Genomic DNA, 15,000 nt, shown 5'->3' with positions numbered 1-15,000 from the left:
GGGAATCCAATCTGCCTGTTTGCTACTGCATCCAAACTACCCCTTTCTATCCTTTCACCCTGTATCTCTGTCACTCTTTCTCTCTTTCTCTATCCTTCTCTTTGTCTACTTCTCTTTCTCTTCCCTCGTCCACTCGCATCGCTCGCTCACGTTTTATACGAACATACCGCGATAGAAGAGAGAAAGAGAAAGAGAAAGAGAGAGAGAAAGAGAGAGGGAGAGAGAGGGAGAGAGAATGTGTAGGTCTTTCGACTATGCGATGGAGATCAGTACGTCTCTTCTACGGTTGTTCTGTCCGATCTTCTCTATCTTTCTCTCTCTCTTTCTCTCTCTTTCTGAACTTTTCGTATACGATGATCGTCTTTCTTTACGATAATCCTATCTATATAAGTTCTTTTTTTTTTTCTTGTATTATATTCGATCATCCGGTTGTAAAGTTTTCTTATTAAAATTTCATTTCGATCTAATAAACTATCTAATAGACTATCTAATAATTCCAATAGTATAATATTGTAGTAACGAATGATCAATCAATACGTGTCTTCAATAAAATGAATTCTTTTTTGCACACGATGGCAGTTATCAAATATCGTGAAAAAGTAATTAAAAAAGCAAAAGTTTTGCATGGAAAGAGTAAAGAAATCAATCGATAGTTGATCAGAACGTTACCGACAAGCTGGACAGGAGGATGTCCTGCTTCGATGCGGTCGCTGACTGTAGAAGGAGGAGAAAGAAAACGAGGATGAGAAGATGAGAGTGCCAAGCAAAAAGAGAGAGAAGGATCGTGAAGAGGATCGTGGATAATCCGTCTATAATCCGGGAATCATTCTCGGAAATGAATCGTTCTATCGATTCAAAGGGAATATAATTGGAAAACTTGCTACTTTATTATTGAGAAAAAAAATGTTGGATATCGAAAAGAAATTCTTTTTCTTTGCTAATCATTTTCGAAGAAATACGAAAATGCTCGATGTAATATTATACATATTGGATTCGCCTGACGATAAGCAACACTTTCTACTCTGTCGATAACCTTGTTGCAATCGACTGCAACTTTTCTTTCATATACACGCGTATACATGTAATATATAAGCATCTATGAAAAGATTATTATCAAGAAAGATATGAAATATTGGCTAACTTTAGACGCGAATAATTCATTATATTCTGCATATATAATATTCAATAAGCAGTACGAATCATTTCATCGACGTCTCAATCAATTTCGAAAATATTTTTACGCGTCTCACAATATCAAAAGATAGAAAAAAAAAAAGAGAGAGAAAGAAGCATCATCGTCGTCGCACCTAGGACTCTATTCGATTCGTTTCCTGCGTCATGTTCCTTTCGAATTTCCGCCTTTTCGAAATAACTTTCGTACCGAGGAAGTTAGCTAGCTACCTACCTACCTACCTACCTACCTACCTACCTACCTACCACTTACCTACCTACCTACCTACACGAAGGTCCTAAAACGAAATCGAGTTAGAATCGATTTTCCGTATACTTTTACGTATCCACATACGTACTTATGTAAGTGTGAGGGAAAGAGAGAGAAAGAAAGAGAAAGCACGATAAAGTATAAAAGTTCTACTAAGAGAGACGAATTCTCGAATTCTCTCGGTTCGATCGAAAATATTATACTTTGATGGAGCTTAGAATTCTCCTTCTCTTTACGAGAACTATTTTCGAACGTAAATAATGCTTTTCCACGAGGGAAAAGGGAGGGTTGGGATGGAACATGTAGCCGTACGATTCTCATTGTTCTACTCTCTACGAGTAGCGCGTGACACACACGTGCGACGTAGGATCGAGCCGAAGTGGAAGTTTGAAAATTTTACGAGAAACACGTCACGATGTTGCTACAGCGGCAGTCACGATGGAATGATGTGAAGAGGAGGAGGAGAAGGGAGGAACTTCTCCACTCCCTGTTCTCGCGAAATAAGCTCGTTCACGGTTCACTGCGACTCAATTTCAACCGTAGTTACATAACGGACGTTGCTAGCACGGTCGTCCCTTCGTTCCTGTTACCTCTCCTTCCTCCTACTTCTCCTCCTCACTCGTTTAACGTTATCAACGTCGTGTTTGCGCGTGATGGCCCATCCGTACACCCGGACAGATTGCAACACCGATCGGTAAATAGCGAGATCCCTATCATCCTCGTATAATGCGATAGCGTGGAATAAGAGGGTAATTAATATTATCAGGCTATCAAGGTTTCTTTTCCTTTTTTTCTTTTCTTTTTTTCTTTTCTTTTTTTATTACAACAACGAGAGGAAACGATAAGAGGAGCAAAAAGAAAGGAAAGGACAAAATTTCCGTCGTTAAAATTTTGTTTGAAATTCGCGAGAAATTGGCCAAGAGATTGCCAATTGGCTATGATGGGTGATCAGCAACGTTCTCTTTGAAATTGCCCGATTTGAATCGGATCCAAGAGAGTAGTATTGCTTGCTTGAGAACTTTTTCAGCCAAATTCGAAAAAGATGCGGCACGATTTTTTCTTTATCTTTTTCTTTTTCTTTTTTTTTTCTTTCTTCTTCTTTTCCTACGTATCAAAGAATCGTATTAAAAGGAAGAAAAATCATTTTCTGAAGTAATGTCTTTTTTGCCTGGTAGAAAGGATCTTCTTTGAAAGTTTGAAAATCAGTATTATAAATCAAACGTGTGTACAATATAGGACAGGAGTCATTTCAAATGTAGTTAGAATTACATGAAGAAGAAAGAGAGCGTAACGATAGGAAAAGAGAAAGACAACGAGAGTTAGCGAGAGCGTGCTCACATCGGTCTCCATTTGTCACGGTAATAATCGCACGACCTGCAACCGTGCGTGACTCAATTAGCTGATATCGATAGGGCGGATCGTTAATAAGCCAAGAGGTCGTTAGATGCACGGTAGATCGAGTTTCCCTTCCATTTAAAAAACTACCCAAACGTGTAATTAATTCGTAGCTACGATCGATATAATTAATGTCGTTGCAAGTCGATCGGCCGTTCGATTATATTTTAACTTTCACATTAATTCTTGGTCGAACTGAACAAACGAACATAATGCACGTATATGTAAGTATTTGTACGTATATATTACATACATATATTTATATGTATGTGTGTGTGTGTGTGTGTACATACGTATATACAACTCAAATCGCAGTTCACTGCTGTCGTCTTACGAAATCTATCGTCTCGTGGTAATTCGAAAGCGATTGTTCAAATTTATGAGAAGCCATTAGAACGATATCCCGGACATTCACCGAATGCCTTCCCTGATTCCTAGCGCAATAAAAGAGTCGCATGGCTGTGCTATTTTGTCTCGACTAGAGTACCACTATGTAACATTAAGAATATAGCAGTGAATCTTTATCTCGGTTAGAGAGCTTGTCCTTCTTATATATTGTTACAAAACTTATATAACGACAGTAGACATACGAACACGGAAAACACGGAAGTTTCCATATAGGAAGATCTCATCTCGATAAATAAATGAAATAAAAGTAAGCCTATCGTTATCTACTATTCCTATTTTTTCTTTTTCAGCAGTGAGTTCCATGCGGCCGATAGACAATAACAACTGCGTAGTGGTTCAAGATATCAAGACTGTCACTCATGAAAACGCTCACGTTCACGACCCTATATCAACTCAGATACCAACGGAAGGTAAATATCGAGCAGCCGTTAATTTGCATCCACTTTGCATGATGTAAATACTCTCGCGAACAACGTCTCACGATGATTGCTTTTGGGAGATGGACGGATGCTGCACGTTTTACGTGCCACTCTGTGCTCCTATCTCTATCTCCCTCACTCTCTCTTTCGCATCAAAGCTAACATCCCTTTCAAAACCATGAATGAATCTCTAGTTCCCTCTTTCTCTCTCTCTCTCTCTCTCTCTCTCTCTTTTTACTTCTCTTCTCTTCTCTTTACGTGCGGTAATACACAGTGAGATTAATAATTCTATGAATACGATCGCTATATGAAATAAACACTCGACGCGTGAAAGAAAGCCAAGATGCATGAATCTTTCTCTTTCTGTCACTTTCTCCCTCTTAAATTCATACTCCGTTTACTCAACGTGTTTTGCCACAATTCGATGAATTTAAGACTCATTTTCTTTATCTGTTTTCATAAACTCTTTAACCATACTAATATACTAATAAATCGTAATTGTAATATTTCGTCTTTCTAAAAATTAAATTTTACGATCGATGATATAAAAGATGAAGAAAAAGAAAAGGTATGTCAATCAGTTTACATAGTCCCATATAAATAACATGTAGCTCGAAATACTTACATACGTTATCGAAAATCACGAAAACAAAAATGAAGGAAAAGATAAAAAAGGAAAAAGAAAGAAAGAAATGAAATTTTAATGGAGATATGGATTCGCGTGCCATACATTTTGCAAATGGCTTCGTAAACGTAACTACATTGACCGCATCAGCCCGGTAGGAAATCGAATACGCTCGATAGAGTTTCATTCCGAAGGGAAATGGAAAGTATCAAAACGCAGAGATGTACCCGGCGGGCTCGTGAAACCGGCTACATTATTGGTACAATGATAAAATCATTATTTAGTGGTTGTAAAAGTGCGAGAGGGCGTTAGCTATGAGGCATGATTTAATAAAAACAGATTAAAAAATAAATAAAAAAAAAAAGAAAGAGAGAACACGAAGAAAAAGAAAGAAGAACGACTTCCTCCCAAAGCGATCGTTTTGCTTATAATTTAATATGATTTATTTTATCGCGTCACGTTATACAATAACGGCTTTCCTCGTAATAATTACTCGATGATCTTGCAAGCCACGCTCGATATATCTTGAATTATCTGATTTATATTTATTATACCCCTTATCCGTGCAAAAATGTTAATCGACTTTTCCTGGCTTTTCCGATGAATAATCGTCACGTTCCTGTATAACACGCGAACTATACGCGAATTCATATATGTATGTATGCAAATTTATATGACCATGTACTTCTGTATATTTCTAATGTGTATAATTATTTTTATTTTTTTTTTTTTTTTTTTTTTTTTTTTACATAACGGACACTCATAAACTTAATTTAGTTAGGAAAATATAAATATAATCTGAGTTTTTTTTCAATTTTAATAAATTTTTTCATTTTTTTTTCTTATTAAAAAAAAGGAGAAAAAGAAGTTATTATTTCTTACAAAATTCGTGTTAATATCGTTTTAGAAATTTTCTCGAATAGGGCGTGGCAGTCTTTATACCGGTCACCCGGTAGATACTCCGAAATCAATAGAAGGGCATCGCTCATAAATTGGAGGGAATGAATGCAAACGGGAAAAGAGAGAGAAAGAGAAAGAAAGAGAGAAAGAGAGAAAGAGAGAGAGAGAGAGAAAGAAAGGGAGAAAGAAGGAGGAAGGAAACTCATTCGAATGCCGCTCGCTTTCTTTTGCATTTGCATTTTACAATCCCTTAATGTTCTTACGCACTCGACTCCAAGTACGATTCCACTTTCGAACCATCAACCTTCCTCTCTCCTTTCCTCTCTTTTCCTCGATGTGGCATTATATATTAACATACAGTTTTCGTTATAGCGTTCCGACATATGTATGTTAGTACGTATATTAATGATCTCCGCTTTTTAATTTTAACAATGATTTTACAACCATGCCATTAATCCTATGTAACTCGATCGTTATCGTTGACCTATTCTAAAGGTTGCTGTGCTTCACAAGTTCCCCAGTTTTTTTAGCGTATAAAAGAAAAAGGGGATGAAAAGAAAACTTAACTTTCTTGGTAAAGATGTGTTAAAATCTAGCACGAATTTCGTACACGTTTTATTTTCATAATATATAGATACCAGGTGAATTATTTAACTCTCTATAACCCCATATAACTTTAAAATTACATAGTTTAGTTTAAACATATATTTATGTATATCAGTCTAAATATTTTAATGTTTTTTTTAAATCTAAGTTATACTTAATATGATATAATAATACTCTATTTTGATACATATATATATCGAGTATTTAAATATAAAGTTACAAATTTTTATCACGAAAATATTTTGACGAAAATTTCTTCAGAGAAGAGTTATCGGATTTCAACGATGAAATATTGTGTCATTTATTATTTTTTTATTTAGTGGAAGATTCAAGGTTATTTCAGGATCAACTTCGTTTTTTTGAATAGAAACCTACATTTTTCATAATGATAAAATATTCTACGTAAAAAAAAAAAAGGAAAAGAAAAAAAAACAAGTAACTTTTGCTTGAGATATTTTTTCATCCCGTGCCCGAACAAGATGCAGTTGTAAAGGGTCAAAATAAAAGATTGAAAAAAAATTTTTTTTTTCTAATTTCTTTCGTTAATGCCCTATATGTCACAACGAAATGAATTTTATGAACATGATTACTTAAGTTGTAAAACTTAAAAAAAGACAAAGAAAAAACATATGAAAACAAAAATCATATACCTAATCGCGTTTCGTCGTTTACACTTACAGAATCCTTGCCGACCAGTACTGCCGAACATTCTAGTGCTGCAGATAGTGTTGGGGACCAGCAAAGCGATCCGCAAATTCAACAATCGGCCCAACAATGGCCAGCCGTGCTCGAGCTTCAAGCTTACAACGTAGCGCACTCGGCTGTTATACTACCATACCACTTTTGGAATACCGAGTTCCGCAACAAGCAACCGGCTTTCATCAGGTTAAACCTAACGTTACCTTGGGGTGCGAACTTTGCCGTTTACGGAAGACGAAACGTGGCACCAAGCGTCACGCAGTACGACTTCGTTGAATTTGTAAAAGGTGGCCGTGTGGATCACAGACTTAAGAGGGATGCACCGTCCGAAGCTGTGAGCTTTATGAAGCAGGCAACGCAAGATTTTGGCATTGAACCTAACCGATCTTCGCAAGAGACTGGAACAAAATCTATCAAGTCTTATCAACATATTCTCATAAAAAGAACGATCGTAGAGCCAATGATGGTCAACGTTAGTCTTCTTCAATATTTGGACACTGGCCGTTGGTTCTTGTCAGTTTATAACGATGAACTTCAACCCTACAAGGTTACGCTGGTCGTCACCGAAGCTGAAGGAGTCTCTACGACTTGTCCTAACGATTGTTCTGGTAGAGGATCGTGTTATCTTGGAAAATGTGATTGCATCGATGGTTATCAGGTATATAATTATATAAACATATATATACATATATATGTGTGCGTATGTGTGTGATTTGATAATACAAATATATTATTTAATAAATATATATTAGATATTTTTGTTAAAATGTATAATACATACAATAATAGAGAATGTCGCTCAATTTCGTCCCTTCGTTTTTGAATATAGGTCAAATCAATTGTTTCAGGGTGCCGACTGTAGTAAGAGCGTATGTCCTGTTTTGTGTTCGTCTCACGGCCAGTACGGCGGTGGTATGTGTCACTGTGAGGATGGTTGGAAAGGTGCCGAATGCGACATACCGTTAGGAGATTGCCAAGTTCCTGATTGCAATCAACATGGGCAGTGCGTTAGAGGATCGTGCGTTTGTAATCCTGGCTGGAAGGGTGCCTTCTGTAACGAACGTAAGTTCACTTTCGAAATTAAACTGAATTTGACGATAAACTATACAAATGTATCTGTGAAAGTGGATGCAATACACATACGTATATGTGTGTGTGTGTATATACATGAAAAATTGTAGATTGCCTTGAAACATGAAAAGATGTTAAAGTAATCTCTTAGTCTTTAGTAAATGAATTTTTACTTACAATCAACATTCAAGATATTAGAAAACGATAGATTTTTAAGCAAGCTTTCTTTACCTTCTACAAATGAAAGAAGAATCAAACATTTATTTTGCTCTAACCCGCTTGTAACTTGAAAGATTAAGATCTTTTAACGTAACCGTTTCCAGTAGTAGTATTACGTTGTGTCAGGGAAAAGTTCGAGACATGGTAAGAGGCTAGCTTAACGTGTACCTACATTTTTCAATAAATTCTCCTTACATTTATAAAGAAAGAAGAGAGAGAGCTAGAGAGAGAGAGAGAGAGAGAGAGAGAGAAAATAAAGAGAAAAAGAGTGAGTTAGTGGTAAAGGAGATTAGAACTGTGCGAGCAAACTTTTAACCTCTGCGAAGAGAACGAGAAAAGTAGAAGAAGCTTTCATTATCTAAAGGATACTTTATTGTTTTCGAAAATCAAAGTAACGAAAAAATATTACCTTTGATAAAGGCTTATCAAAAAATTATTAGACGACGCGATAAAAATATCTGACGTGATAAAAAATATCTAAAGATATCAAATTTATGACAAAAAGACAATATTTACGTTAACGTTCTTCGTATGTGTCTTGGCACCATTAATTTCTCCATAATTCAAGTTTATGCTCGACCATGGTGTCCTCTATCCAGGGAGATCCACAATATTAGTAATGCACAGTCCCTACCGAGGCTGCTAGCGAGAACATAGCTTTCTCACCCTTTACTACGTGCGCGCGCGCGCGCGTGTGTGTGTATGTGTATTATATACAACGTACCGACCTATAATTAATGCGCACGACGTTCTCCGAATTTACATATAGGTCAAGCCGTGCCGATTCGAGTCCAACAATTAGTTTAGCCGCTTTCGCATTGTTTTCGGTAGAGAAATTTGAATTTTACACGAGCCGTTCTGTAGAACAAGTGGATAGTAGTAACCAACGAAAGAAGAGGAATGGGGAAAAGACGAGATACACATGGCAAGCAAATATCTCTAAACCAATTTTGATATATCCCGATATATTCACATACATATTTCGAAGAATATTTCTTTGAAAGAAAAATTACTTTACCGGTATAAATGGTTAAATTATTCCCAACGAAAAGAAACGCTTTGTCTCTGACACTTTCAGAGAGATCCACCGATCGACCTCGAGACTTTTTATTCCTTATCCTATTTCTCTGTTGGACGAACAACTCAAGAAAAGTCCTGCCACGAAAGACAAATTTTAAAGAACCGTTTATTATGATTTACGGGTGTATGTATGTATGTATATATATGTGCGTATATGTGTATATATATATATTCTATATATAGTATATATAGTATATAAATCTACTTACATAAACGTTCGAAAGTAGGACACGTTCACACAACCCCTCTTCTTCCTTATCGCATTGAATCTTACGAAAGGATTCTCAATGATGTTCGTGAGATAACATTCTTCTACTACAGACCGTGACGCTTTGTTCACAATAAACGTCGGGGTAAAAAGAAGAAGAAAAAAAAAAAGGAAAACGGAAAACTTAGAGTAGGCAACAATATTACGTCCTCGTTCGATCACTGTCGCGCATACTTCACGTTTAAAGAAACCCACGAGAAATTCCAGCGTGCTGTGGGTCAAGTGAGAGACGACACTACCACGTAAAACGAGTCATGGGATATATTAACGTTCTCTTCCTTTCTCACATAGACGTTGTCGTAGTAGTCGAAAAAGATCTTCTTGAGGAAAAAAGAGAAAGAGTGAGAGAAAGAGAGAAAGAGAGAAAGAGAGAGAGAAAGAAAGAAAGAAAAAGAGGAAGATAGTAACATTCGCGGGCGCGTTTACGTTTCTGCGTCGCAGGGACCCCGTTGGAAATTAAGTTTCATAATTTCCCCGGGGCGAGCGCGGTATCCGCGGGGATAATGCAATTGTTCCGATGCCGTAATTTAAAAAGTTGCGAGAACGGACGAAGTCGTCGCTTCTCCAAAAACGAAAGAGAAACGCTTCTGAGAAATCATCCGGCTGTTTAAACTCGTTAAATTCATTTGTTTTTGGATTTAAATAAAACATTTTGCCTTTTCCCTACTGTCCCTGTTTCTTTTTCTTCAATTTAAGAACGATTTAATATAACGATTACATCGATTAAAATAAAGTCGTTTAATATTAAATTATTATTTTATCAGATCACATACTACAATATTATATATCTAGTTTGGAATCGATGTTCTGGATTCATGCTCAGTTCTCTTTTAACGATACATACACACACACACACACACACATATATATATACATACACATGGAAACTGAGTTGTACAGAGTACATAATTTAATCGATATTCCGAAACTCCGACGAAATTGCGCCGAAGTTTCATGGACGAGACGTCGTCGAAAAGCGAATAGAGAGAATGAGAGAATGAGCGAGAGAGAGACAGAGAGGGAGAGAGAGGAAACGATAGAGATAGAGAGAGAGAGGAAACGATAGAGATAGAGAGAGAGAGAGAGAGAGAGAGAGAGAGACATGCGATTAATCGAGAACAACCCTTTATCGCTTCCAGCCGATTGTCCGGATCCAAACTGCAGCGGTCATGGCGCCTGCGTGTCCGGCAAGTGTTACTGCAAGGCAGGCTGGCAGGGTGAACGATGCAATCAGGTCGATCAGCAGGTGTATCAGTGTCTACCGGGTTGTTCGGACCATGGCACGTACGACCTCGAGTCTGCCGCGTGCATCTGCGAGGAACATTGGACTGGGGTCGATTGTTCACAACCCAGTTGTGGCCTGGACTGTGGTCCTCATGGATCCTGCGAACAGGGTCGCTGCAAGTCAGTATAATTATCTTTTGTCTCTCTTATTTCTTTTATTTGTTATCAAGCTAACTAAAAACGTTAAGGACATTTAACCATCAATAGAAACTATTTTCCAACAGTTCTATTCACGATCCTGACTTTTCTTTTATTTTTTTTCGATTTGGATAATCCATTTGTTGTTAACGAATAGAGATATTCATTGTGCGCAACTATGAAGCGCCTGAACATATACAACACTCCATACTTCGTCGATAAAGTTGCTTGCCAACGTTACCTACTGGTTAAAAATATTTTTGAGCCTATATATACGATTTTTCTTTTACACATGCGTATAAGAGAGAATTACTCGACGCAAAAAGTTTAGAGAAATTTCTCCCTTATGAATGACGCTCGTAAGTAATATTATCGGTGAAGTACGAAGTAATTCTTATTTTCAGGCACGATACAAGGCGATTATAATTATAGACACTTTTTTTTCTGACGTCGAGAACATAAGGAACTTCCTGCGGTCGTAACTAAAAATGAGTAAATTGCTCGGAGCAAAAGCGAGGGGTTGAAGTCGTCGTGGCTAAAAAGGTGAAAAATTGTGAGAAAAAGGCAGGCTCTGTCTTACGGTGGTGAGGGGTTGAAGGGGTGTACCAACTTATCACAACTCGAAGGACCGCCGTCCCTTTTCTACTTTCCTTTGTCAGAATCAAGGACGAGAGGGAGAGAATCTCCTTTCTCATATTCCAAAGCTGACGCCTTTCCTCTCTTCCCTTCCTTCCTTCCTTCCTTCCTTCCTTCCTTCCTTCCTTCCTCCCTTCCTTCCTTCCTTCCTTCCTTCCTTCCTCTCTTTCATTGGCCAGAGTTCGCCTGGTAAAGGAGGCTGTAAGTGCAAAAAGTTCTCTTTCCGCGGGAGGATAACTTTCGAACTGAGTTTAAACTCGCATTTTTTATTATAAACGATAGAAACTCCACACCGGCGAATAGAATCTACGTATTCAAAAGTGGAGAACATTTGGCGCTTTTTAACCTGTTCTCTTTTGGAAAGAACATCGATCGAATTTTAAAGATTATTTCAAAGATGGATTTAGATATATAGAATTTAATAAATTGGCTTGATAGATAAATTAAATGCCATATTATCGTAATAAAACTCTTTTACTCTATATTCGTTTAGTTTTTATCACGTACGTTTGAATTGATTTAGATGTCACGACGATTGGACTGGAACGAAATGCGATCAGAAACCATGTGATCCACGTTGTGCCGAACATGGTCAATGTAAGAACGGAACTTGCGTGTGTAGTCAAGGATGGAACGGAAGACATTGTACTTTGCGTAAGTCTATATCATTCTACTTCCGAATTTTTATTTTACTTTCATCGACAAACACAATATAAATTTGTTTATCACGTTTCTCTACAGCTGGATGCGAGAATGGTTGCACCAGACACGGACTGTGCACGTTGCAAGACGGCGAGTACAGTTGCGAATGCTCGACCGGTTGGGCTGGCAGAGACTGTAGCATACGACTTGAGATGGAATGTAATGATTTTGTCGACAATGATCAGGGTAAGCTTCTTAATAAGTAAGTTCAAAGTGAACACAAAAAAAAGAAAAGAAAAAGAAGAAGAAGAAAAAAGAAGCTAGGGCTGATCGTCCCTTGGTCATAAACAAAAATGTATTTTTTTTATATATTTTTGTATACACAAAAATTGTATAATTAAACAATATTGTTCATTTAGATGGCATGGTGGACTGTTCCGATAGCGAATGTTGCTCGCACGCTACTTGTGCCGAGCATATTATGTGCCTGGCTAGTAAAAATCCGGTTGATGTTCTCCTGAGGAAACAACCACCTAGTGTCACTGCATCGTTTTATCAACGAGTCAAATTCCTCGTCGAGGAAAATAGCGTACAGAGCTACGCTCACATGGACGAATATACGGAAAGGTAAGATCGACTGTTCTTCATCTTTATCACACGTTTTTTTTATCTGTAAAAAGACTAATCATACAATCTAGCGAGCTTAGTTCATTATTTTCATAACATTTACATAGGAGAGGATAACATACGATCGATCGAGTAAATTATCGTTGGATTTTTTCTTTTTTTTTTTGTCTCGTATATTGAAATGATAAATATGTAAAAATTTTAATTAAAAAAACCAGCTATAAGTTATCAATATAATTTCGACAATAATGAGCTCGATCGATTAACGTTAAATACTTACGATTCCTAATATCTCGAAATAATAGCATAGCTGCGTATCATAGTTTGGCCTTTTTAGGAATTCTATATAAGTGCGGGTATTAATTAATTTTCTAATTTCGAACGTATCAGAAACACGCGAAACGTCGAGTTTCGTTTAAAATTTTCGTTCTTCCGCCACGTTACGTCGTATCATTATCTTAATGCGAACTTACAAAGTCGCATCACATAAATAAAACATCGATATAAAATGATATGAAATCGTGTTGAACTCGGTTGTTGTTTAAAAAAAAAAAAAAATTGATCGCATTATAATTCGTTATCGTGCAACAGCGGTTCGCGATGGGGTTAAAACTTTTTGAATAACAAAAAGAATTCGAGAAAAACATTTTTTTTTTTGTAATTGTCGATTCTCAAATTATTCTTATCCGAACGATTATAAAAAAAAAAAAAGAAAGAAAGAAAAAAGAAGTATAACAATATTAAAAATATAGTAGATCTTAAAAGAAAGAGAATAGAACGTTTAAAAAAGAATTCGATCACTTCAATTCAGAATTTGATTACAGATCACAATTGAGATTGATTTTAATTTACGTTAGATAAATTGATTTTATAAATCGCATTTTATTTATACTATCATATCTACTTCCTTCCCCATCGTGAGCAGTCGCTGAACGCCACAATAATTCGATCAGATCGATTGCTACCGTATAAAACCGTTTTATCCAGCATATCAGCGACAGTTGAGTTGTCAGGAGAACCCCCGGTGGGTGACAACCTTACAATCTCCGAGTATCCTTTTCCTTGTGTTTCAACCCTTCCCTCCCCCGAACGCCGAATGCATCGTCGATCGCCTTGAAAAGCAATATCGATCGAAAGAAACGCATTAACATTATTTTTATTATAAAACTTTTCGCACAAACGATTCTTTTCTTCTTTATCCTTTTTTTTAACATTATACTATTTTATATTTATTAAGACTAATTTTTAGAGATCATGTAGTTCGTAATGTTTTGAAAAAGAAATACAATAATTATTTAATTTTTATTTATTAACATGCTACGAATCATAGAATTAATTATAAAATTATTATCTCAAAGAATATATTTGGATTCAATCATGCAAATAATGTAAATAATAATTATTGAAATTCATTTTAGCGATATTTCATTTAAAGTTCATTGCATCCCCCTTCCTATTATTTCTTTCGTATTACATCTTACTTACACAAATACTATACAATATACATTTTATATGCTGTGGTTTGCTCGTTCGGTATTAAACGAGAGGCGAGCTGGATGCATGCAAGATCCTTTTCACGAAGGGTCTGCGAGCGCATTTCGGGGGATTCGTGTATTTTGTCTAGTGTTGATCCTCTGTGTGTACCCTACCACCACCAGATTCACCAATCACCCTACAATCGAAGACCGAAAATAGAGAAGCTCCGTATTGCAAACGGACCGGACGATAAAGCCCGCATCTTAAATAATGCTTAGAAAGAAAAATCAAAAAAAAAGAATAAGAAAAATAAAAAAAAAAGAAAAACGAGAATATATATTTTTATTATAATATAATATATCAGTTTAAAATTCGCGAAATTCTGATTTTTTTTCTACGCGTTAAAACGTACGATATATTTTAGACGTATCGCGTGACATATACGTGTGTGTATATGTATATACATATATGTTATATACACATACACGCTGACAATGTAAGGGACAAAGTAAAAAAAATTAAAAAAAAAAAGAGAAGAAAAAAAGATATTTAAAAAAAAATATTATATAGAGAATTTTCCAAATTATTTGCGAAAACAAATCGTGTTTCGGCCATTCGTTAAATAATTACCACAGAAGGTTTCGTAGATTAAATGAACGAATGGTCGCTGTCATCGCAGCCGGTTAATTTCATGCTGACGAAACGCAATTAATGGCTTAACGTAAACTGTAAATATTTATCTATCCGAGTTGGGTAGAGACGGACGCCTAGGATCAATTTAATTGCTGCGAAAAGCCGACGACGTGACTCGACCACACGTTCGACATCGACGAAGATAAAATTTAACAACATAAAAAAAAAATAAATATTTTTTTTTTTTTTTGAAGCTAATAAGAACAAAAAGGAAAAAAGAAAAGAGCGTATATATTATCTAGGAACTCTTTGGTAGACACAAGTTTGAAATTTTCGTTCTGTATCTTTGCTTTTCTCTTGTTTCCCAAAGAATTTTACGTGTGTACTATATCATATATATATATATATATATATATATATATATATATATATA

General features: G+C 36.2%; 1 protein-coding gene across 7 annotated transcripts in view; it reads left to right on the top strand.

Moving 5' to 3' along the window:
• LOC127062823 (teneurin-a) overlaps window positions 1-15,000 on the top strand; it is a 473,231-nt gene that overhangs the window by 437,576 nt on the left and 20,655 nt on the right. For 6 of the 7 annotated variants that reach the window (XM_050991642.1, XM_050991640.1, XM_050991645.1 and 3 more), the window contains 7 exons: window positions 3,535-3,654; window positions 6,475-7,151; window positions 7,342-7,555; window positions 10,271-10,535; window positions 11,713-11,843; window positions 11,931-12,077; window positions 12,251-12,458. In XM_050991642.1, coding sequence (XP_050847599.1) covers window positions 3,535-3,654; window positions 6,475-7,151; window positions 7,342-7,555; window positions 10,271-10,535; window positions 11,713-11,843; window positions 11,931-12,077; window positions 12,251-12,458 — 1,762 coding nt within the window. The remainder of the gene's footprint in view (window positions 1-3,534; window positions 3,655-6,474; window positions 7,152-7,341; window positions 7,556-10,270; window positions 10,536-11,712; window positions 11,844-11,930; window positions 12,078-12,250; window positions 12,459-15,000) is intronic. The other variant, XM_050991641.1, reaches the window with a different exon arrangement.

This window comes from Vespula vulgaris, chromosome 3 (genome assembly GCF_905475345.1).
Source record: "Vespula vulgaris chromosome 3, iyVesVulg1.1, whole genome shotgun sequence".
Taxonomy (NCBI): domain Eukaryota; kingdom Metazoa; phylum Arthropoda; class Insecta; order Hymenoptera; family Vespidae; genus Vespula; species Vespula vulgaris.
Note: the sequence above shows the minus strand (reverse complement) of the source record. Positions and strands in the feature narration are given on the sequence as shown.